We start from the raw sequence: 19,535 nt of genomic DNA, 5'->3' as shown, positions 1-19,535 counted from the left end.
TTGGAGCCGTGCAGTCACAGTTCATAGCGCTCTTGAAATGGGGACGTTGGAGGTTTCGACGATCGTGAGGAGGAGCGAACTGATTGTCGCAGGTGCGAAGATGTCTGGTGGAAGCCGTCCAGGTAAATTCGTCATCTCCTTTCACTCGCATGTAAAGAACTCCACTATATTTTGACTGCATGCCTCGGAGTGTTAATCTCGATCGGCAATCCATCCAAGACCGGTCTTTATCAACTACGGACAGGACAATATATATATATATATAAATTTCTAACCCCTCAATACCTTCCCGTGCACTCCCCTCCCTTCTCAACCCCCCCCCCCCCCCACCCCCTCACTCCCATTCACTGAGTACAAACACTAGTTTTCAAATCATTCTGTCGAGTGGTTCAGGAGTGTATAAAAGACAAACACATACACACCTCAAATTATCGACAGAATGATTACTTTTGAAAAGCTCCACCTCAAATTCTCGTTAGCATTATCTTCCTTAAAAAGCTAAAATGCACAACTCAAGGAACCTACACATACCATGGAGTAGAGATAGGCAAATAGAAAAAGTTACCTTTTCGATATTTCTTCACTGCCTCAATCATTGCCTTCTTTTCCTTTTGCCTTTGTTGGAGTACCTCAACTTGGACCTGAGCAGGGGCACACAACAGCAAGGTAAGTGGGAAGAAAAATCGCCCAAGCAGTGAAAGAAGAGCAAAGAGGTTATGGAAACGTTAACGCATGTTAAAGAAACATGGCAATTGCGTCAGTTTAAAAAGGTTCAAAGTGAGAAGGGGTCTAAATTAGTGCACACACACACAAAGTGAGTGCCCACCTTCTTCCCGTATTTCCGCAGTTGCCGCAACTGCTTGGCCTTTTCAGACCGCTCTTTAGCTACTTGCTTGCTCATCAGCTTCGCTCGGATCTTGGAAAATAAAAACGGAGTAAAGCATGTCATTGTATGTCGGACGGTGAGCACATTCCATATAATCATGGAAGGTCAAAGAGTGCTTGAAACACAGGATTATGAAACATGTAATGTTATATGCAAAGGGCTTGTAGCATGAGTTTTCCTTTTTTTCTGCATGTAAATAGATGGGTATATGTTAGGAAATCATGAATGTTGAATTCAGTGCAATAGAACAAGTCATTTTGCCACAACAGCAATTGTTTTTTGTTTGCTCCGTCAACCGACTCTTAGCACGATCATATTATCAGTCTGCCATGTCTGCCAGCCATCGGGCCCACGACCGTGCATGTTCCTGTGCCCCTACACCCAACACTTGGCCTGCGTTTGGACCTTGGGGTTCTCTGCTGCGTGTGCATCGGACTTCTGCGTTTTTCTGCACAAATGCCATGGAGATCCTCGCCGGAGATGTGGGCTGGATGGTTGAACTTCATGGTGAGGCCTGGTACAGATACTATTATTGTTGTTCTCGCTACACTTCATACTTCCTTTGCTGTGCACCACTCTGGGCCTACTCTACCACAACCAATTGTTTTGTTTTAACTACTATGATTTATTTTATTATTTTGATATACTTAATTGCAATATTTTATATTGCCTTTCATATTTTTCTTTCGGCTTTTTTGTGTTGACCTAACTTTATTACCCTGTGCTCGCGAAGCGAAAAGCAGGGTTAGGCGATCGGTTGCATATGTGCATGTCTGCATTTGAAAAATTCATTTTCTCGGCAAAAACCAAAGAGTTGGCTTGCACCAGGTTGACTGCGCAGGTAGGTATTTGATGAATACCATCTAGTATTGGTCTACGCATTTCATAACTTCCATCTTGATTTATAATTATTATTGTAACCTATTATAGTAACTAGCAACGGTACCCGCCCTACGGGCAGGGTTTCAATTGAGAGGCCCAAATTAAAAGTCAAAATATCAGAAATTGAAGGCTTTTTTCATTTTAAACGATTTATATAAACATCCGTTAAATCATTTCACACGCAAATCATCAAAATCTAAACAGTATTTGTAGAATTTCAATAAAAGCCACATCACTGTTCATATCGGTAAATATGATTCCATCGTGTTTGGAAAAACTGGAAAAAAAAATTGAAAAACAATATAGCCTATTTTACTCCAGGGGGTCCCAAGATTACCCACCCAAAATTTTGTTGCGATCGGTTCAGCCGTTTTTGCGGTACCTGGGAACGGACAGACGGACAGACATTTGGTGAATTATAGTAAGATTATCGGAACATGTTGACATTCTTTCCATTGAAAAGAATTTGTAAATTGACTAATTCAGCCTATGGCTGCGAAAATCTTTTTTGAAATAAACCTATTATTATTATTACCATTACTATTACTGTCATGGGGCATGTTCACCTGAGCCTGTGCAAGGAACACACGAGACAGTGTATTTACACCGTCCCATAGTATGGAATGCTATGGTGTACCTTTTACTCGATGCACTACGGTTAGCAACATGTCCATGGTATAGTAAACTGTGCGAAACATTTGATATGATACATCACGTGAAATAGTGGCAAGTTCACATATGTTGCATCCTTAAAACAAGAAGGCCATTTATTTGTAATCTGTGCTTTAGGAAAAAGTGCCAACACAACGGGTTTTTGACTAAATGAATCGTCCTTATCGATTTCATGTACTGGAATGACTATTTCATTCACAAGTCCCAAAAGTAGAGGTTAAAAGGCATTTTTAGCTTGTTAGTCCCCTGCCTGAAGGGGACTATAGATTTGCTCTCCATCTGTGGTTTTCTGCACTTTTTTTCCATACCCTTTAAAATATTCAACTGAAACTTGGTACATGGCTTTACTATGATAATTGATAACCTATAGAACAGGTATGGGTTTTGGGGTGTTTCCGTCAATTTTTCACAGAGTTGTACCCTTTTTGCTTGGAACACGAACATTCATTGGGACCAGTAGGGACATGTATTGCAAAGAAATTCTCCCTCTTGTTTTATTAGCAATCCTCAATTTTACACTTTGGACAGGACAAAATAATCCCATACCTTGTGCATGTGATGATCTGACTTTGCCATCTCAGCAAAATAATCCTCTGGCCTTTTGGTTGGAACACCAAGTGCGTGCAGTCTGGGAAGACCATCCAAGACGGCCGCTTGTGCCTGTCGTAGACTGGGGGTCGGGTGGGGTGGCGAGAGTCATAGAGGGCTCTTCTATCAAGCTATTTACTGTGACAGATCTATGACAGCTTGCCAGAACTACCACTGCTGAACTACGAGAGCCAACAGTTGCGTCCAGACAATAAATATAACACCATTCCAACCACCAAATTGAAAGTTTCACCTCTATTTACAGGAAAAAAAAATTCAATAATGTCACAGCTTCAGAGTGCCTTTCACAAATCGTAAAATTCAGGAGATCGACGCATCGACACTGTCCTTTTAACATGGATGAAAAGGAAAAACAAGCTAATGTAGAGAACTAATGATGGGAAACTCCAGAATGCCTCAGGAATAGATTGGCGTCAAAAATCAAAATGAGTTTGCATAAAACTTTCGAGCACATAGGAATTAAGAACTGACCATAAACATGTACATGCTGGCTAGATCAGGAGCGGAGGGGAAGAAGTAAGTGTCACTATCACGATTGAGGGGTGATGAAAATATCAGAGCCTGAGATATGTGCCATGAGAAGAGGCAAGGGGGAATATGAGAGGGGCTGTGATTGTGGGGAAAGAGGACGAGTCAGGAAGGAAGAGCTGAAGAAACAAGGATGGAGGAAAATGTGGTGGGAAGGGAGGAGGTAGGTGGTTAACCCGAGTCAGTGCCACAATCGGGCTAGAGTGAGGAAATGGATGTAATGTGAAAAGGGCATTTCGGGAATGGTTGGGACATATGAAGAGCGAGAAGGTAAATATGAAAACAGCAATCAGCGGAGGATTGAAAAGGAAGACTCAAAAATGAAAAGGAGCAGGAAGATTATACACCTATCAAGGTCGCAGGTAGCTTAGTAAATGAAAAAACAAAACGCGAGACTGACTATGTATGCAAAAATAGAAATAGAAAGATCCAAAGGTAACATAACATTAGAGAAACAAGAGCATTGGAAATACATGATGGTTAAACAGGATGCGGACTAAATTAAAATCTAAGTATTTTCCTTAAGGCAAATCTAATATGTGCTTAACGGCAAACTCAAAGTGGAAATTCAAAACCAAAAGTTGACTGAAGCAACGTACAAATACATCTCTCTCTTGAAGTCATTCTCCACATCGACTTCTTCTCCCTTCTCATCAGCCTCTGCCTCATTCTCCTTCTCCACATCATTATCACCACCGGCTTTTCTCTGTGACATCGTATTGCCCTGCTCGAGCAAAGCGTCGGGGTCTGGTGCCGGCCAACAGGTAATGTCCAAGCGTTCCACCCAGGGAAGGTCTCGCTTTAACTCAAGCAAACTCTGCTGCAATCCAGCCTGAGATTAAAAATAAAAAGCATTTTACACAATACTGTTTCACACAAATGTTTTACACAATACAATAGAACAAAGTAACACCTGCCAGGCAAAATTATGTGAACACTTTGTTCGCAAAAATCTCGGCTTGCTTATTTTCAGCACAGCGATAGATTGGACTCCATTCCCTATATGGAGACAGTAAGGCTGTCCTTTGGAATGTCCTCACCTGGTTGTTTATTCGTTTTCGTTTCTTTTGAACTTCAACATTTAAGCCTGGCTTCAGATCACCCTTTTTAAATGCCTTTTGAAGCTGAAACAAAACAAAATGCACAAAAATCATCTTCATTGCATCACGTTTTCAATGACAATTACAAAAAGCAAGTCAGCAGACAGGAGTGTACTTTGTAAAGTTTCAAGCATGGGATCGAGAACAAAGAAGTGTTTTCAGAGGACACCTGTGGCATGTTCACTCGTCTTTACTGCTACAGCATGTTTTTATTTATTGGAAAGTGATGTGAAAAAACAGACAAAAGATGTATGAAACAAGAGAGTTCTATCTTGCATTATATCATCTCTATGGTATCACAAATCGGATTGCAAAGCGCCGATATAAAAGACGCAACACATTTTGTTGCCTCATTCAAAACTCTAAGTTTTTAAAATGAAGTCAAAATGCCTTTTTTTTTTTTTGTATACAGAATCGAGGCTCGTGAAAGAGCTAACATTTATCACACAAACAAATCAAACAGACAAACAAAATATATAACAAGTACAAAAAGTTTTAAGTAAAACAAAAGCCGCGTCGATGTTACACAATGCCTAGATGCAGCTGTGCCTATAACGTCGATGTTATAGGCACAGGACATTCCTATTGATTCGATTACTTGATGTTATTTTTGTGCAAAGTGAAAATATATCTCGGCAATTTCCCGTGTGTGGCGACGAATTTTTAATATATCTCGGCATTTTCCCGTCTGTTATTTCAGGCGGTGTATGACTGACCATGCCGCGATTTAAAAAAAATATATCTCGGCAATTTCCCATGTGTGGCGACACGTGAACGAAGCTATGCTCCTCTCTCCACATTATTGTGACGACGTATAAATTAAATATTTCATCGTGACGATTGTCATCAAATGGACGAATTTTTAATATATCTCGGCATTTTCCCATCTGTTATTTCGGGCGGTGTATGACTGGCCAGGCTGCGATTTAAACAAAATATATATATCTCGGCATTTTCCCGTCTCTTATTTTGGGCGATGTATGACTGACCATGCCGCGATTTAAAAAAAAAATATCTCAATGGACTTAAAGTTACAGGCCTTTGAGAATTCATTTCGTTCTATAAAGGGCAACTTTCATCGGATTTTCTTCCCGTTTTTTTTCAACCGAGTCTAAAACTATGTTAGCGACTGAAAAATGAAATGATATATCGAATTTGATTTGAAATAAAACTGTGTGAGAGAGGAAGACACCATGGGCCTACAAAACAGGCCTCAAAGCTATGCGAGTTAATAAAATGGTGGATATTTGTTTATATGAAGGCTCTCCCAGAATGGGTGGAGCTTTGAGGTTTTGTCTTCTCTGCAAGAACAAGAAGAAGAACAAGAAGAACAACAACAACAGCACAGGGCACTCTATGAGCAGCGTCTGCGACGCGGCTAAAAGGAGGGAGTGGTAGACAAGATGGGGAGAGAAGGGGAAGTACACAAACACAACATTTGAGAGCAGGGACATCGGGAGATGTGTGGGAGGGAGAGGGCTTGGGGGGGAGGAGGCGTGGGAAGGGGGGGAGGGTGGGAGAAGTATAAAACACAAGGACACCAAGGACTTCCAGGAAAGAAGTTGGTATTTCAAAAAAGTTGATTTGGGGTGAAATTAGCGGGGGTAGAAAAGATCAAGGTTTTGGATGGGGGAAGATAAGAGATGGTGGTGAACAGCTGTTTTAAAGACCTGGAGGGAGGAGTGGGATTGAAGAGAGTGAGGGAGTTTGTTCCAGAGGCGGGAGAAAAGAGGGATGAAGGAGTGAAGGTGAGCAGAGAGTCTTGATTTTGGCAGTTTAACCATAAGAGGGTTGCAGGCAGATCTTGTGCGACCTGTAGGAATATTTGGGGGACAGAGCCCAGAGAGAGCTGGGGGGGGGGGGGGCAAGGCCGGAGAGGATTCGGTAGAAGACGGAAAGACCACCAACCTGCCTGTGGTGAGTGAGTGAAAGGCCCTTGGAGTTAGCTTCATCGCGGGAGATTCCAATGATTCTGAACGCTTTAGTTTCAACAGCGTGAAGACGAGCTAGGTGTGAGGCAGGAGCACCAGCCCAGAGGGGAGAGCAGTACTCCATTGAGCTGCGGATGAAAGCCTTGTATGTGGTGAGGAGCTCAGGTGTGCCAAGGAAGGACTTCGCACGACGGAGGATGCCCAGTCGGCGACTGGCTTTGGAGGCCAGATTTGAAATGTGGTTTTCCCAGGAAAGATCATGGCAGATAGTGAGACCCAAAAGCTTGAGTGACAGAACGTCTTGGAGAGGATTATTCAGAAAGTGGATGGGAGGGTTGTCCAGTCGGTCTTTTCGGAGAGACATCGTAAGAGTGTGAGATTTGTCAGGATTGAAAGACATGTTCCACTTGTTTGCCCAGTCTGCGATTTTGTCCAGGTCTGCAGAGAGTGAGGAGGCTGCAGACTGCCGATCTGAGGGATGAGGAATGGAGCGACACATAGTAGAGTCATCAGCACAGAGATAGAGAGGATTTTCAAGAGAGTCAGAGAGATCATTGATGAAGACCAGAAAAAGCACAGGGCCCAGAACACAGCCTTGGGGAACTCCAGCCTGAACAGGAAGAGGAGATGAGAGAAATCCATTCAGGGCCACACGTTGACCAGAGAGGAGGTCCACCAGCCATGCGTGGAGATTTCCATGGATACCAAAGGAGGAAATTTTGGTGAGCAGAGCGGGGTGCCAGACCGTATCGAAGGCACGTGATATGTCAAGGGAGACAGCTCTAATTTCCTGTTTGGCATTGAGGACCTCCATCCATTGTTGAGAAAGCAGAAGCAGCATGTCCAGAGTAGAGTGACTAGGTCTGAAACCAAATTGTTTTTTTTTTTGTTTTTTTTGTATACATAATCGAGGCTCGTGAAAGAGCTAACATTTATCACACAAACAAATCAAACAGACAGACAAACAAACAAAGTATATAAAAAGGGGAGCGGTAGACAAGATGGGGAGAGAAGGGGAAGCACATAAGCACAACATTTGAGAGCAGGGACATCGGGAATGTGTAGGAGGGAGAGGACTTGGGGGGAGGCGGTGTGGGAGAAGTATAAACACAAGGACACCAAGGACTTCCAGGAAATTGAAATTTGGAGATTGAAAGAGGTGGATTTGGGGTGAAATTAGCAGGGGTAGAAAAGATCAAGGTTTTGGATGGGGGAAGATAAGAGATGGTGGTGAAGATAAGAGATAAGAAATGTGCGTCAAATGTGTTTGAGAAGAAAGCTTTGTTATAAGTTATTCACATCGTCGAGATGGGATGAAGGCAAATGTTCAGCTGATGGCAAAATGGTAATTCTGAAGGTCATTCTTATGTCAAACCTTGTTCAATACGTCAGAGACATTGATCGGTTTTGACCATTGTATCGTTTGTTTCATTATAATTTATATGCAATTTCTGCTTTTCATTCCATTGGATTTTCATGACGAGACAATAATTAAAATAATTGTTGAGTTTTGAGCAAAAGTTTTCATTCGAGTACTTTTCAAATGTATTATAGTGATATTTGTCTATACTTAGAACAGGCTCTCAGCATTGGGGAAGATTGCAGCTCGTAGGAAATATAGCTCGTGTTCTCAGAAACGAAAAACAAGAGTTTAAAAGATCCTTCTCATTTTTCTCAAAACTGTGTGGGTTAAGGTGTTCAATGAACTCTAATTATTAAAAGTAATATTATCTGGGTATTCTAATAAGACAGAAAATGTGACGGCCAATGTTATATATTTAAATAGGCTTGCTTTTTCATCAACACAGTGATACACAAGAGTATCTCATTGAATGTATTCCTGGAATTAAAACGGATCGAGAAATTCAAATAGCATCAAAAACTATTTCCTAAACATATAACTGAATGAAATGAATGAATGATCGTTTTAAGGTCATTTTTCCCCGCTAGAGCGGGGGTCAGCCTTGCGGGCCCCATGACAATCATGGTTCCCTTTTTGAGGCAATGTTTTTTTATGGCCGGATGCCCTTCCTGACGCCAACCCTGAGTCGCCTCTTACGATGCGCAGGGATACGTTGTACCTATTCTAAATCGGGGTACACACCGGGATCATTCATCCCAGCAAGCTGGTACTCAATTTGCCGACCTCGGAAGGATGACAGGCTGAGTCAACCCCCCTGGTGTTAATTTAGCTATCGACCGGGATTCGAACTCAGGATCCTAGGATCCCAAGCCTGCACCCTAACCGCTAAGCCAACACCAGGCATTTCCTAAATATCTAACTAAAAGTATTAATTCAAAATGACAGCTCCCTGGCATGAAAGATAGTGTGGACATTAAGAAAAGGTAAATTTTTTTGGGGAAACTTTCAGACGGTTTGATGGAGCACAATTCTTCTCTGGTCACACCCATATGTTTTGAGTGATGAGCCAATGGGAGCAGAGCATGTCAAACTGAAGATTTGTTTATAACCGTTCCACAGATGGGATTGTCCCTCACAAATGTGTGTAATGTCTGCTCCGAATCTGGGAGGTCGGTGGTTCAAACCCCGGCCTCGTCCAACCAAAGACTTTAAAAATGGTACATGCATGCATCCTTGATTCTCTGCATTTAAAAGGACATAACACATTGCCAAACAACCATAGATTGGCAATCCCAGCACAGGCTTTGATGGGCCTAATGGCAGGGGTGGATTAACTGTATGTACTTGAAGCCGAAGGCTAATTTTTTGAGGGGCCTTTTTCTATGATTCTATCAACAGGTCCATCTTCCTTTAAATGATGACGAAAAATGGTCAGCTGGTCAACAAGATAAATGCCTGGCATAGAATCAATGGAAACACAGTAGTACACGGACAATCCCCATTGGCTGGCATCCATGGGGAGGAGGAAACTCCTCACAGAGTGTGGTGAGAAAAGTGGCACCATTGTTGTGACGTTTCTGGTACCCAGAGTGCCCCCAGGAAGTGATTGGTGGCCCTTCCATCAAGCTCAGTGGCTGTTTGTCTCGTCTAACAGTCCTGTCTCGTGCCTCGTGTGTTCGTCTATGTCGATGTGTGCGAGATGTGTGCAGGGCACCTTCAGTACGAGCCTTCGATACTATTACAAAAATAAAAACAAATAAATAAAAACTTCTGGATGCAGGTGTCACTTTTTCACAAGATAATCAAGCAAGTCAGGAAAGACAGTTGAACTACCCCTTTCAATCCGCCTCTTTCATCCAAACTTTAGATATTTCCATGGATATTATTCTTTCTTAATCACACAAACTGTAATTACAACCAATAATACGCATTTTCATTGTTATTGGGACGGTTTGAGCAAAATATATATATATATATATATATATATATATATATATATATATATATATATATATATATATATATATATATATATATATATATATATATATATATATATACTGTATATATATATATATACTGTATATATATATATATACTGTATATATATATATATACTGTATATATATATATATATATATATATATATATATATATATATATATATATATATATATATATATATATATATATATATATATATATATATACAGTAGTGACCCCTAATTCCGAACGCCCCTCATCTCGAACTACTCTAATTCCGAACCGTAAATTCGAGAAAATTTTGTCCCTAATTCCGAATGTATTTCTATAACCGAACCGCCAACATAGCGTTAGCGTCGTTCATATTTCCCGCCGCGAGCGTCGTTCATATTTCCCGCGCATCTTCGCGCAGCATCACCCACGCCTGCTCCCGCATGCACAACCCGGGAGTCGCTTTGTTCCTTCAGTTCGTCGGTTGTACTAGTTCTGGCAGCATCTCTCGTGTGTTCGTCGCTAGTTTACCTCGTGTTTTCACCTTGATTTGTGCTTTTTTTCTTTGAAGATAACCCTTACCCATTCACCATGGCACCTAAGAAAAGCAGTGAAGGCAATAAGAATAAGAAGAAGGCGGTGAGAGCGACAATTGAGGTGAAGAAACAACGTATCGCTAAGCATGAGGGCGGTATGCGTGTGATGGATCTTGCTGCTATGTTCGAGATGCCGAAATGGACTGTGTGTACGATTTTGAAAAATAAGGAAGTGATTAAAGCAGCTGATGTGGCAAAAGGTGTTACGACTCTGACCCCTAGGAGATCGAAGTTTATGGAGGAGATGGAAAAACTCCTCTTAGTTTGGATAAATGAGAAACAGTTGGTTGGTGCTGCCATCTCTGAGGGCATTATCTGTGAGAAAGCGAAGCTCCTGCACGGTGACCTTATAAAAGACTTGCCTGGAAGTAGTGCTGATGGTGATGAGTTTAAGGCTATTAGGGAGTGGTTCTCTAAAGAAAGCAAGCCTAGTGAGCCCCAACCCTCTACAAGTGGTGTTAAGAGACAAAGAGAGCAAACACCAGAAGCACAGTCATCTGATGTTAGCTTGGAAGGTGCCTCACCTTCCAAGCAATAAAACCCTCTCCCTCCTTCCTCCTCTCCAGCTTCCACATGCACCATCAGAACTCTCCACTAAGGTAAATGCAGTTATTTTCATGTTAGTACATTTATTTCTTGTTTTTATTATTATTATTATTTGATATTTAGGGCATTTACTCATCTTATTTTACCTTGAATCATGTGTATTTGCAGTTAACAGTGTCTTGATAATGGATTTTTGGGGTCCAGGAACAGATTAATTCACTTTCCATTATTTCTTATGAGGAAAATAGTTTCTAATTCCGAACTTTTCCCAATCCGAACTGCCGCTGGAACGAATTAAATTCGGATTTAGAGGTCCCACTGTATATATATATATATATACTGTATATATATATATATATATATATATATATATATACTGTATATATATATATATATACACACACAAAGAATTAAGTTAAGCACCCCCCCCGTTTTTTTACAACCTCGCACATTTCAAGTTTGTTGTCGTCAAAACAGTGTAATATACCCATGATATTGCTATATTTTCTGGAGAAGTGATATTATGGTCACATAAAACCATAACAATCATGCCGTTTTCAATATTTTATTCTGCATAATTTAAGGTGCAATTTTTTGGGAATTTTAGGCATATTTTCACCTCAATTTAAGTATGGAGCTATAGGTCCATCACGGACAGTGTGGATGACGTTTATGTTTTCTAACGTACAGTCATTGTTCTGAGAAGACCTCTAGCGATCTTTGCGTCAATAACGTCAATAACGTCAATAACGTGTAATGTCAATAACGTGTAAGTGACGTCAATAACGTCAATAACGTCAATAACTAATGTCATACCAATCATTATTTGATCTCACATACCTTAGAATATATGCCAATGTATACATATACACAAAGAATATATATTAGGGGGTGCTTACCTTAATTCGTTGTGTAGGGGTGCTTAACTTAATTCTTTGTGTATATATATACTGTATATATATATATATATATATATATATATATATATATACTGTATATATATATATATATATATACTGTATATATATATATATATATATATATACTGTATATATATATATATATATATATATACTGTATATATTGTTGCGAATATGGAATTTGGCCTCCATATCCGCTTGTAAATATTCCCCTATTTCCCCAATACTCCCCAACTATCCCCAATCCCCCATTCCCTAGTCCCATTGCCTGTAAATAACACTCTGTAGAACCGACCTTCCCCTTTTTCCCCCATTAAATGTCGTGCCCAGGTCCACCGCATCTCACGTAGACAACTTTCGGACATCTTGCTAGTTATTCTTAGTCTATGTCAGTTAAGGACTCGTTTCCATTAATTCTGACTCTTCGTTGCACCAGAATGTGATTATATGGCACCAGTAGTGAGTTTAGGACCTTCCCATACCTCCTCCCATCTTCTTCCCCAAACAACAACAACAACCACAACCACAGCTACAACAACAACTACAACAACGGCGCGCGGGGGGAGTGTGCGTCCTCACACCGGCTCGGTTAGCCGCCATGACCATGCGCTCCACGGGGTTACCACGAAGGGGCTCCTTGTCAGCCCCTCGTCAAGGGCGGAGCCGGTAACCCCCCCGCACGCACCCAATGAGAAGCGACGTGCCGATTCCATCTTGGGCGGAGCTAACGAGCCGAGGGCGTGTCACTCCCCGCCGGATATACGCAGCCACTTGCCGGACGTGACGTCAGATGCGCCTGAACTACGGAGAGCAGAGGAAGCCACCGCCACCCCCAGCGCGACGATACCTCCCCGCATCTTTGGACCGGACCGAACCGGGTCGATTCTGCCCTGAGCCCAGGTGCACCTGGAGCCATCAATTCTGCCTTTCCTTGCCATCAATCCCCGTGTGAGTCAGCCTTTTGTCCCGTTTATCTGTCGTCTGTTGGGGTTAATATAAGAGTGTGTCTAAGTGCCTGTCTTTCTATGATGTCCCTCTTGTAGTTGTAATCTAACCTTCCGCTATAATATAACCTCCTCCGGAGGTCTTGAGAACTGAACCCTTGGTGTCGTGTCATTTGAATCCCAGCCGTTGTGTTCCTTTTCCTTCATTGATCTAGCGTAGCGCGACTAGTCAACGTTCGAGCATAATCGGGTAAACTGTGCAGACGTGGTCATACCAAACCGCTCGGTAAACTAACATCCACCACCGCGTCTGTAACAATTGGTGTCAGGAGTGGGATTCGGACCCGGGACTAAATTTGTTAGGCCCAAACTTTGGGAGGTAGAATCGATCCGGAGCGCGTTTACTGCGCTCGACGAAATTATAACGGCGAAATTTGATTTTGTTATACGGAAATAAAAACCCGAATTTTGAAAGTCGCGCTATGGCAGACCAAGTCGGCTGGGGTCCGGTAGTGGAGAGTGAGGCAGGGTCGGTCCAGGACCAAATTGAGGGACGTGAGGAGAGCGAAGCAGCGAGGGTAGCAAACGCACAAAATGGCGCCTCGCTGGTCACCGCGCCCGCGACCGTGGCAGCGCCCCTGGTGGATTCGAACCTTTTCCTCCTGCAAATGAGGGCCCTTATGGAACAAATGGTGGGAATGAGGGCTGATAGTGAGCGGTTGGGAAACCAAATGGGGGTAATGGGGAACCGGATGGATGCTCAGAGTGAGCAATTGGGGGTAATGAGGGACGAAGCGAGGGGTACTGGTGAGAAGGTAGACAAAAATTTTGAGGGGTTAGACAATGGGATAAAAGAGGTGAGAAAGGGGTTAGAGGGGGTAGAAAATAGAATGGCTGCCCAGGAGAATCAGATAGAGGGAGTGAAAAATGGGTTAGAGGGGTTAGAAAACAGGATGGAAGGCAAATTGAGGGACATGAGGGACCAAGCGGAAAGGGAAGTTAACCAAATGGGGCAGCAGATAGAGGGGGTCAGAATGGGGGTAGAAACCAAACTGGATGCTCATAGGGAGGAAATGGAGCAGGTGAGGGTGGCATCTGGGCAGGAGATGCAAGTGATGGGAGAGGAGATCAGAAGAGGAGTGAGTGAGGAGGTCGGAGGAGTGCGCGAGGAGGTGAGGCACTGTAAGGAGCACATGGAGAAGGAGGTGAGAAAGGGGACTGTAAAGTTACAAGGGGGCATAGAGGACCTGACGCAGGAGGTGGAGCAGCTGACGGTGGGACAGACGGAGTTCGTGGAGCAGGTTCAAAGGAACACTGCGGTATTAGGAGGTTTAAAAGCGACACAGAGAAAACTAAAAGATGACTTGGTAGCGACGAAGAGGGAATGTCAGATGGTACGTGAGGGACTGACAACGAGGTTGGACGAGGTGATAGAGGTAATGGAGACGAAGGACCGGCAGGTGAGGACGCACATGGAAACGGTCAAGGTAGCCTTAGAGGATGAGCTTGAGGAGACGTACCGGGAAATAAAAAAGGTGAAGCAGAAATTAGAAGAAGTGGAAGGAGGGGTGAGCGAAATTAAGAAGCGACGGAGAGGGGATAAGAAAGAGATAAAAGAGGAGATAAAAGAATTGGTCCAAAGTCTGTGTTTGGATCGTGATGATGTGCTCATTAACCGGATGAGGGATTCGCAGGTGATGGAGGAGAAGCGAAGAGGAAGAGGACCCGGTGTAAGTGGTGACCAATATGGTCGTGCGTATGATGCGCCAGGGGATTTAAGAAGCTTGGGGGTCGAGATGGACCCGGGTGTTCGTGAGAGGCCGTTGGTGAAGTGTGCGACAGGTCTGGTGTGCGAAAGAGGAGGTGTGCGAGAAAGTCCGACTCTGGGGTGTGTGAGGAAAAAGTGCGTGCCAAGGAGTGAGGGTGCTGGCGAGAGTGAGTCGGTCGTAGCGTGTGTGCGAGGGAGCACATGGAAGCGCGGTGTGGTAAGTGTTACAGAGGGTGTGACGGGAGAGTGTGCGCGAGAAAGGTGTGCGCGAGAAAGGTGTGTGACGGACGGGTGCATGAGGAAAGAGTGCGCTGTCAGAAGTAAGGAAGAGTGTCCACCTGTGGTGAGTGTTACAGAGGGGGTAACGGGAGAGTGTGCGCGAGAAAGGTGTGTGACGGACAAGTGCATGGGGAAAGAGTGCGCTGTCAAGAGTAAGGGTGAGTGCGCTGGCAAGAATGGAGGTGAGAGTAGTGAGAGTGACAAGGAGAGTGAGTTGGTTGTGACAGGTGAGCGAGGATGTACACCTGGGATGGAAGGATGCACACCTGGAATGGTAGAGCGTGAGTGGGAATGCACGCTGGAGTTGGTGGTGAGGCACATGGTTGGGTGTGCGAATGAGGGCACACCTGTGATTGTCACAGAGGAGGTGACCGAGGAGGGGGCGCGAAGCGGTGTATTGGTGAGGTGTGCGAGCAACGAATGTGTGCCACAGTGTTCGGTGGTCAGGTGTGTGACCAAGGCTGTGAGTGGAATGAGGGTACATGGGTGTGAAAGGAAAGGTACGAGGAGCATGGAAACGGCTGGATGTGTGAGCAAGGAACGGGCTGCGGGGTGTAAGCGTCCAGGTGAAGCATCGAAGGTAACCGGGTTAGAGGTTAGGTCGACTTATAGCCGAATCGGGCCCTCGGTGCGTGCTGGGCCTCGCTTTGAACGGCCGCGTCAGTGCTCCACTAGGCGGAGCGGGCGGCTGGACAGGAAGGGTCGTCATGGCGACCACTTTTTGGTGAGACGTGCCGGCAGGTCGAGAGCGGGACATTGGATGGCTCCGTGCCGAGATGGTGCGTGGGATCTCGGCACGGGTAAGCCCCCGTCTCTGCACCGAGTGCCGGACGCATCCAGCCGCTGGCACAGAACAACCCGCATTCATGGCTTGGCTTTACGAAGCCGGGCTTTGGACAGGAATTGGCGCACCGAGAGGCATTAGTGAGTAGACTGGGTGATGAGGTTAGTGGTTTGGACCCAAAATTAGAGAAAAACAAAATTTGATGATTGGCAAAGGATTGGCAGATGATTGGCAAATTTTTAATTTGTTGAAATTTGATGTGCAAAATTGGTAGTGGGAGATGCCCGATGTGGTGGGATGGCAACTCTGTCATCCCTCACAAAATGGGGGCAAAGGAGCAATAGATTATGGGGTGTATGGCAGTGAAAACTAGCCCGGGTGGGTTAGGATATGGATAGGGATCTAGAGAAGATGACCTTAGGTAACGTTAAGTTTAGTTAGTGACTGATACCTGTTGTGGGGACGCAGGTAGATTAGTGTGGATGATAATGACGAGGGAGCGCAATAGTTTAAAGGGACGACTGGGAAGCGCAAGTTTCAGAGGGGAGTAGTTAGATGAGATGATGCTGGTTGAGAATTGAACAGGTGTGATTGCACAGGTGTGCAACTGGACAGGTGTGTGGAGCAGTGTATGAGTAGTGAGTGTGTGGATCAGCGCGAATGCGCTTGGGGAGAGAAGGGTGCAGGTGGCACCAGGTGTGAGAGCACAGGTGTGCAGGTACAGGTGTGTGGAGAGAGTTGGAGTAAGTGGTACGGAGTGGTGTGCATGGTGCGAAGGTGTGGATGGGGGAAGAGTGGACCCCTTTCACGAGTACCCGGGGCGGGTAGTGTAAGTGTTAGGTAGAGGGTACAGGTAAATTGTGGTTGGATATTGGCATTTGTGGTGCGGTTGCAGAATGGTGTTGTGGATGGGTGCATTAGTGTCGTGGAAATGGCTGGGCGTGTAGCCTGTTAGTGTGTGTAGTTGGTTGGGCACTCCACCACTGTGAGGATGTCGGCCAGGTGAGGCCGCAGGTGGGCTCTGGGAGCCGGTAGTTGTGAGTGGGTGCCTGAGGATCCCGGGTGTGGATCGGGCAGCCCAGTGCCAGAGAGGGCACCAAGTGGGGAGAGCGCCAGAGGGCCCTCCCCAGGTAGTTAGGTTAGGGTAAGGAGCAGGTAAGCTCGGAGGCAACTGCAGTGGTGGAGGTGTGCAGGTGGGTAGACCCACTGGGAGAGGTACACGCCGCAGCCCAGAAATTGTGCGAGGGCACCGGGAGATGAATCGGGGGAGTGAGACCCCAAATTGAAAAGCACCACAGTTTGGCCAATGGGAATTGGTTTTTAGAACCCATAGTGTAAGAGGGCCAATGGTTTGGCCGGAGAAAGACCCCGGGTAGTGTAAAGTTGTTAAAGTCATTTAGGAAATAGTTAGGATTGATGAACCTGTCGCACCATACGCAGCCACTTACCTGTGGTGATGATGATGACTCCACACCTGTGTTTTCTTTGTTTTGTGTTGCAGGAAATGAGATTGCTGTGGATTTGTGAGACGCATCACGACGTGGATGAGACATTGGGGTGATTCCATCTCTCCCTCCCTAGGAGGGACTGATGATGAATTGGTGATAGCAAATTATGATGTTGAGTTGGAGATGGCAAATTTTGATGAAAGTTGAAAATGGCAAATTTGATTGGTTAGGAGGGAGAGAAGACGAATTTGGTTTATGGGAGGAACGGGGAAGACAGTACGGACGGTTGTTGATTTGTAAAGTAGATGTTTATGGGTAGTGTTGTGTTTTGTGGATGCAGTAAGGGGAAGGGAGGGGCCATGTAGGTTACCTGGTGGGGGGGGGGGGGGCGTACGATAGGAACGTACCTGTCTCACCTGGTTCCCATGTGCCCCCAGTGTGCATCATCTTGTATTGCGTGCACTTTTGCGCCCTTACCACCTTACTCACTTGTCTGCTTCTTTTGTCTCCCACCTCCGAGGATCTGGCTTTGGGGTAGAGAGAGAGGAGAGAGAGGTGCTGGCTTCGCAGTTGTGGGCCTGCACTTTCGCTGTTTGCTGCCTGGATCGATACACCATATGGACCGCAATGTTTGTGGCCACCCACCATGGACCGCAGCTCTTTTGCGGCCAAGCACCACCCGTGGATGGACCTATGGGTCAACGTGGCACCTATGCTATACAGGTGAACCACTCTTAGTTGGCCCCTGACGGCCACAATACAGAAATGGACGCGGTTGGCGCCTTTCTTGATTTTTTTAAAGAAGTAAGAAGGCCAAGTGCACCACACGAAGGCAAGACCAGCGGCAGAACATCGGCCGGCTGCGACACCACACAATGATTTATAGACACTTTATTGGTGCACCGGATGGTGCTGACTGTGTGATGGGGTGGTGCTTTTGATGCTTGGAAGGGGTGCTCTGCACATTATTAAAGGCCGTAGGCCACAGAGCACTCGTGGGTTGGTGTATCGATGCTGGCATGCGTGCTCTCTCTATGCACAACATCTGCATGTGTCCCTCCAGAAACAGGTCCTGGATCGTAGTGTAAATATCAGCGTAGTCTTGTAAATAATGCTCCCTACCGGCTGTATGTTTAGTTTGCGAATTCTTTCCGGATTCGGTTATCCTGTGGGTGTGTTTCTGTGAGGAGAAGGGTGCAACGTCGCAGGGGGACATATTTACTCATTTGTGAATATCTGTAAAACTGTCGCACTCAGGGTAGAGTTAATAGTAGAGGGAACTACATCTGAGTGCCACACTAAAATAGGTAAAAATTTATCGGGTCGGGACGCCCCGAGGGTAGAGCAGGGTGCAATGTTGCGAATATGGAATTTGGCCTCCATATCCGCTTGTAAATATTCCCCTATTTCCCCAATACTCCCCAACTATCCCCAATCCCCCATTCCCATTGCCTGTAAATAACACTCTGTAGAACCGACCTTCCCCTTTTTCCCCCATTAAATGTCGTGCCCAGGTCCACCGCATCTCACGTAGACAACTTTCGGACATCTTGCTAGTTATTCTTAGTCTATGTCAGTTAAGGACTCGTTTCCATTAATTCTGACTCTTCGTTGCACCAGAATGTGATTATATGGCACCAGTAGTGAGTTTAGGACCTTCCCATACCTCCTCCCATCTTCTTCCCCAAACAACAACAACAACCACAACTACAGCTACAACAACAACTACAACAACGGCGCGCGGGGGGAGTGTGCGTCTTCACACCGGCTCGGTTAGCCGCCATGACCATGCGCTCCACGGGGTTACCACGAAGGGGCTCCTTGTCAGCCCCTCGTCAAGGGCGGAGCCGGTAACCCCCCCGCACGCACCCAATGAGAAGCGACGTGCCGATTCCATCTTGGGCGGAGCTAACGAGCCGAGGGCGTGTCACTCCCCGCCGGATATACGCAGCCACTTGCCGGACGTGACGTCAGATGCGCCTGAACTACGGAGAGCAGAGGAAGCCACCGCCACCCCCAGCGCGACGATACCTCCCCGCATCTTTGGACCGGACCGAACCGGGTCGATTCTGCCCTGAGCCCAGGTGCACCTGGAGCCATCAATTCTGCCTTTCCTTGCCATCAATCCCCGTGTGAGTCAGCCTTTTGTCCCGTTTATCTGTCGTCTGTTGGGGTTAATATAAGAGTGTGTCTAAGTGCCTGTCTTTCTATGATGTCCCTCTTGTAGTTGTAATCTAACCTTCCGCTATAATATAACCTCCTCCGGAGGTCTTGAGAACTGAACCCTTGGTGTCGTGTCATTTGA

General features: G+C 45.2%; 1 protein-coding gene across 1 annotated transcript in view; it reads right to left on the bottom strand.

Annotated features, from left to right (window-relative positions):
* EBNA1BP2 (EBNA1 binding protein 2) overlaps positions 1–19,535 on the bottom strand; it is a 44,445-nt gene that overhangs the window by 24,171 nt on the left and 739 nt on the right. The window contains exons 2-6 of the mRNA XM_068112579.2: positions 4,618–4,701; positions 4,177–4,409; positions 2,987–3,110; positions 827–916; positions 566–641 (exon numbers count right to left, since the gene is read on the bottom strand). Coding sequence (XP_067968680.2) covers positions 566–641; positions 827–916; positions 2,987–3,110; positions 4,177–4,409; positions 4,618–4,701 — 607 coding nt within the window. The remainder of the gene's footprint in view (positions 1–565; positions 642–826; positions 917–2,986; positions 3,111–4,176; positions 4,410–4,617; positions 4,702–19,535) is intronic.

This window comes from Myxine glutinosa, chromosome 1 (genome assembly GCF_964187855.1).
Source record: "Myxine glutinosa chromosome 1, kmMyxGlut1.1, whole genome shotgun sequence".
Classification (NCBI taxonomy): Eukaryota; Metazoa; Chordata; class Myxini; order Myxiniformes; family Myxinidae; genus Myxine; species Myxine glutinosa.
Note: the sequence above shows the minus strand (reverse complement) of the source record. Positions and strands in the feature narration are given on the sequence as shown.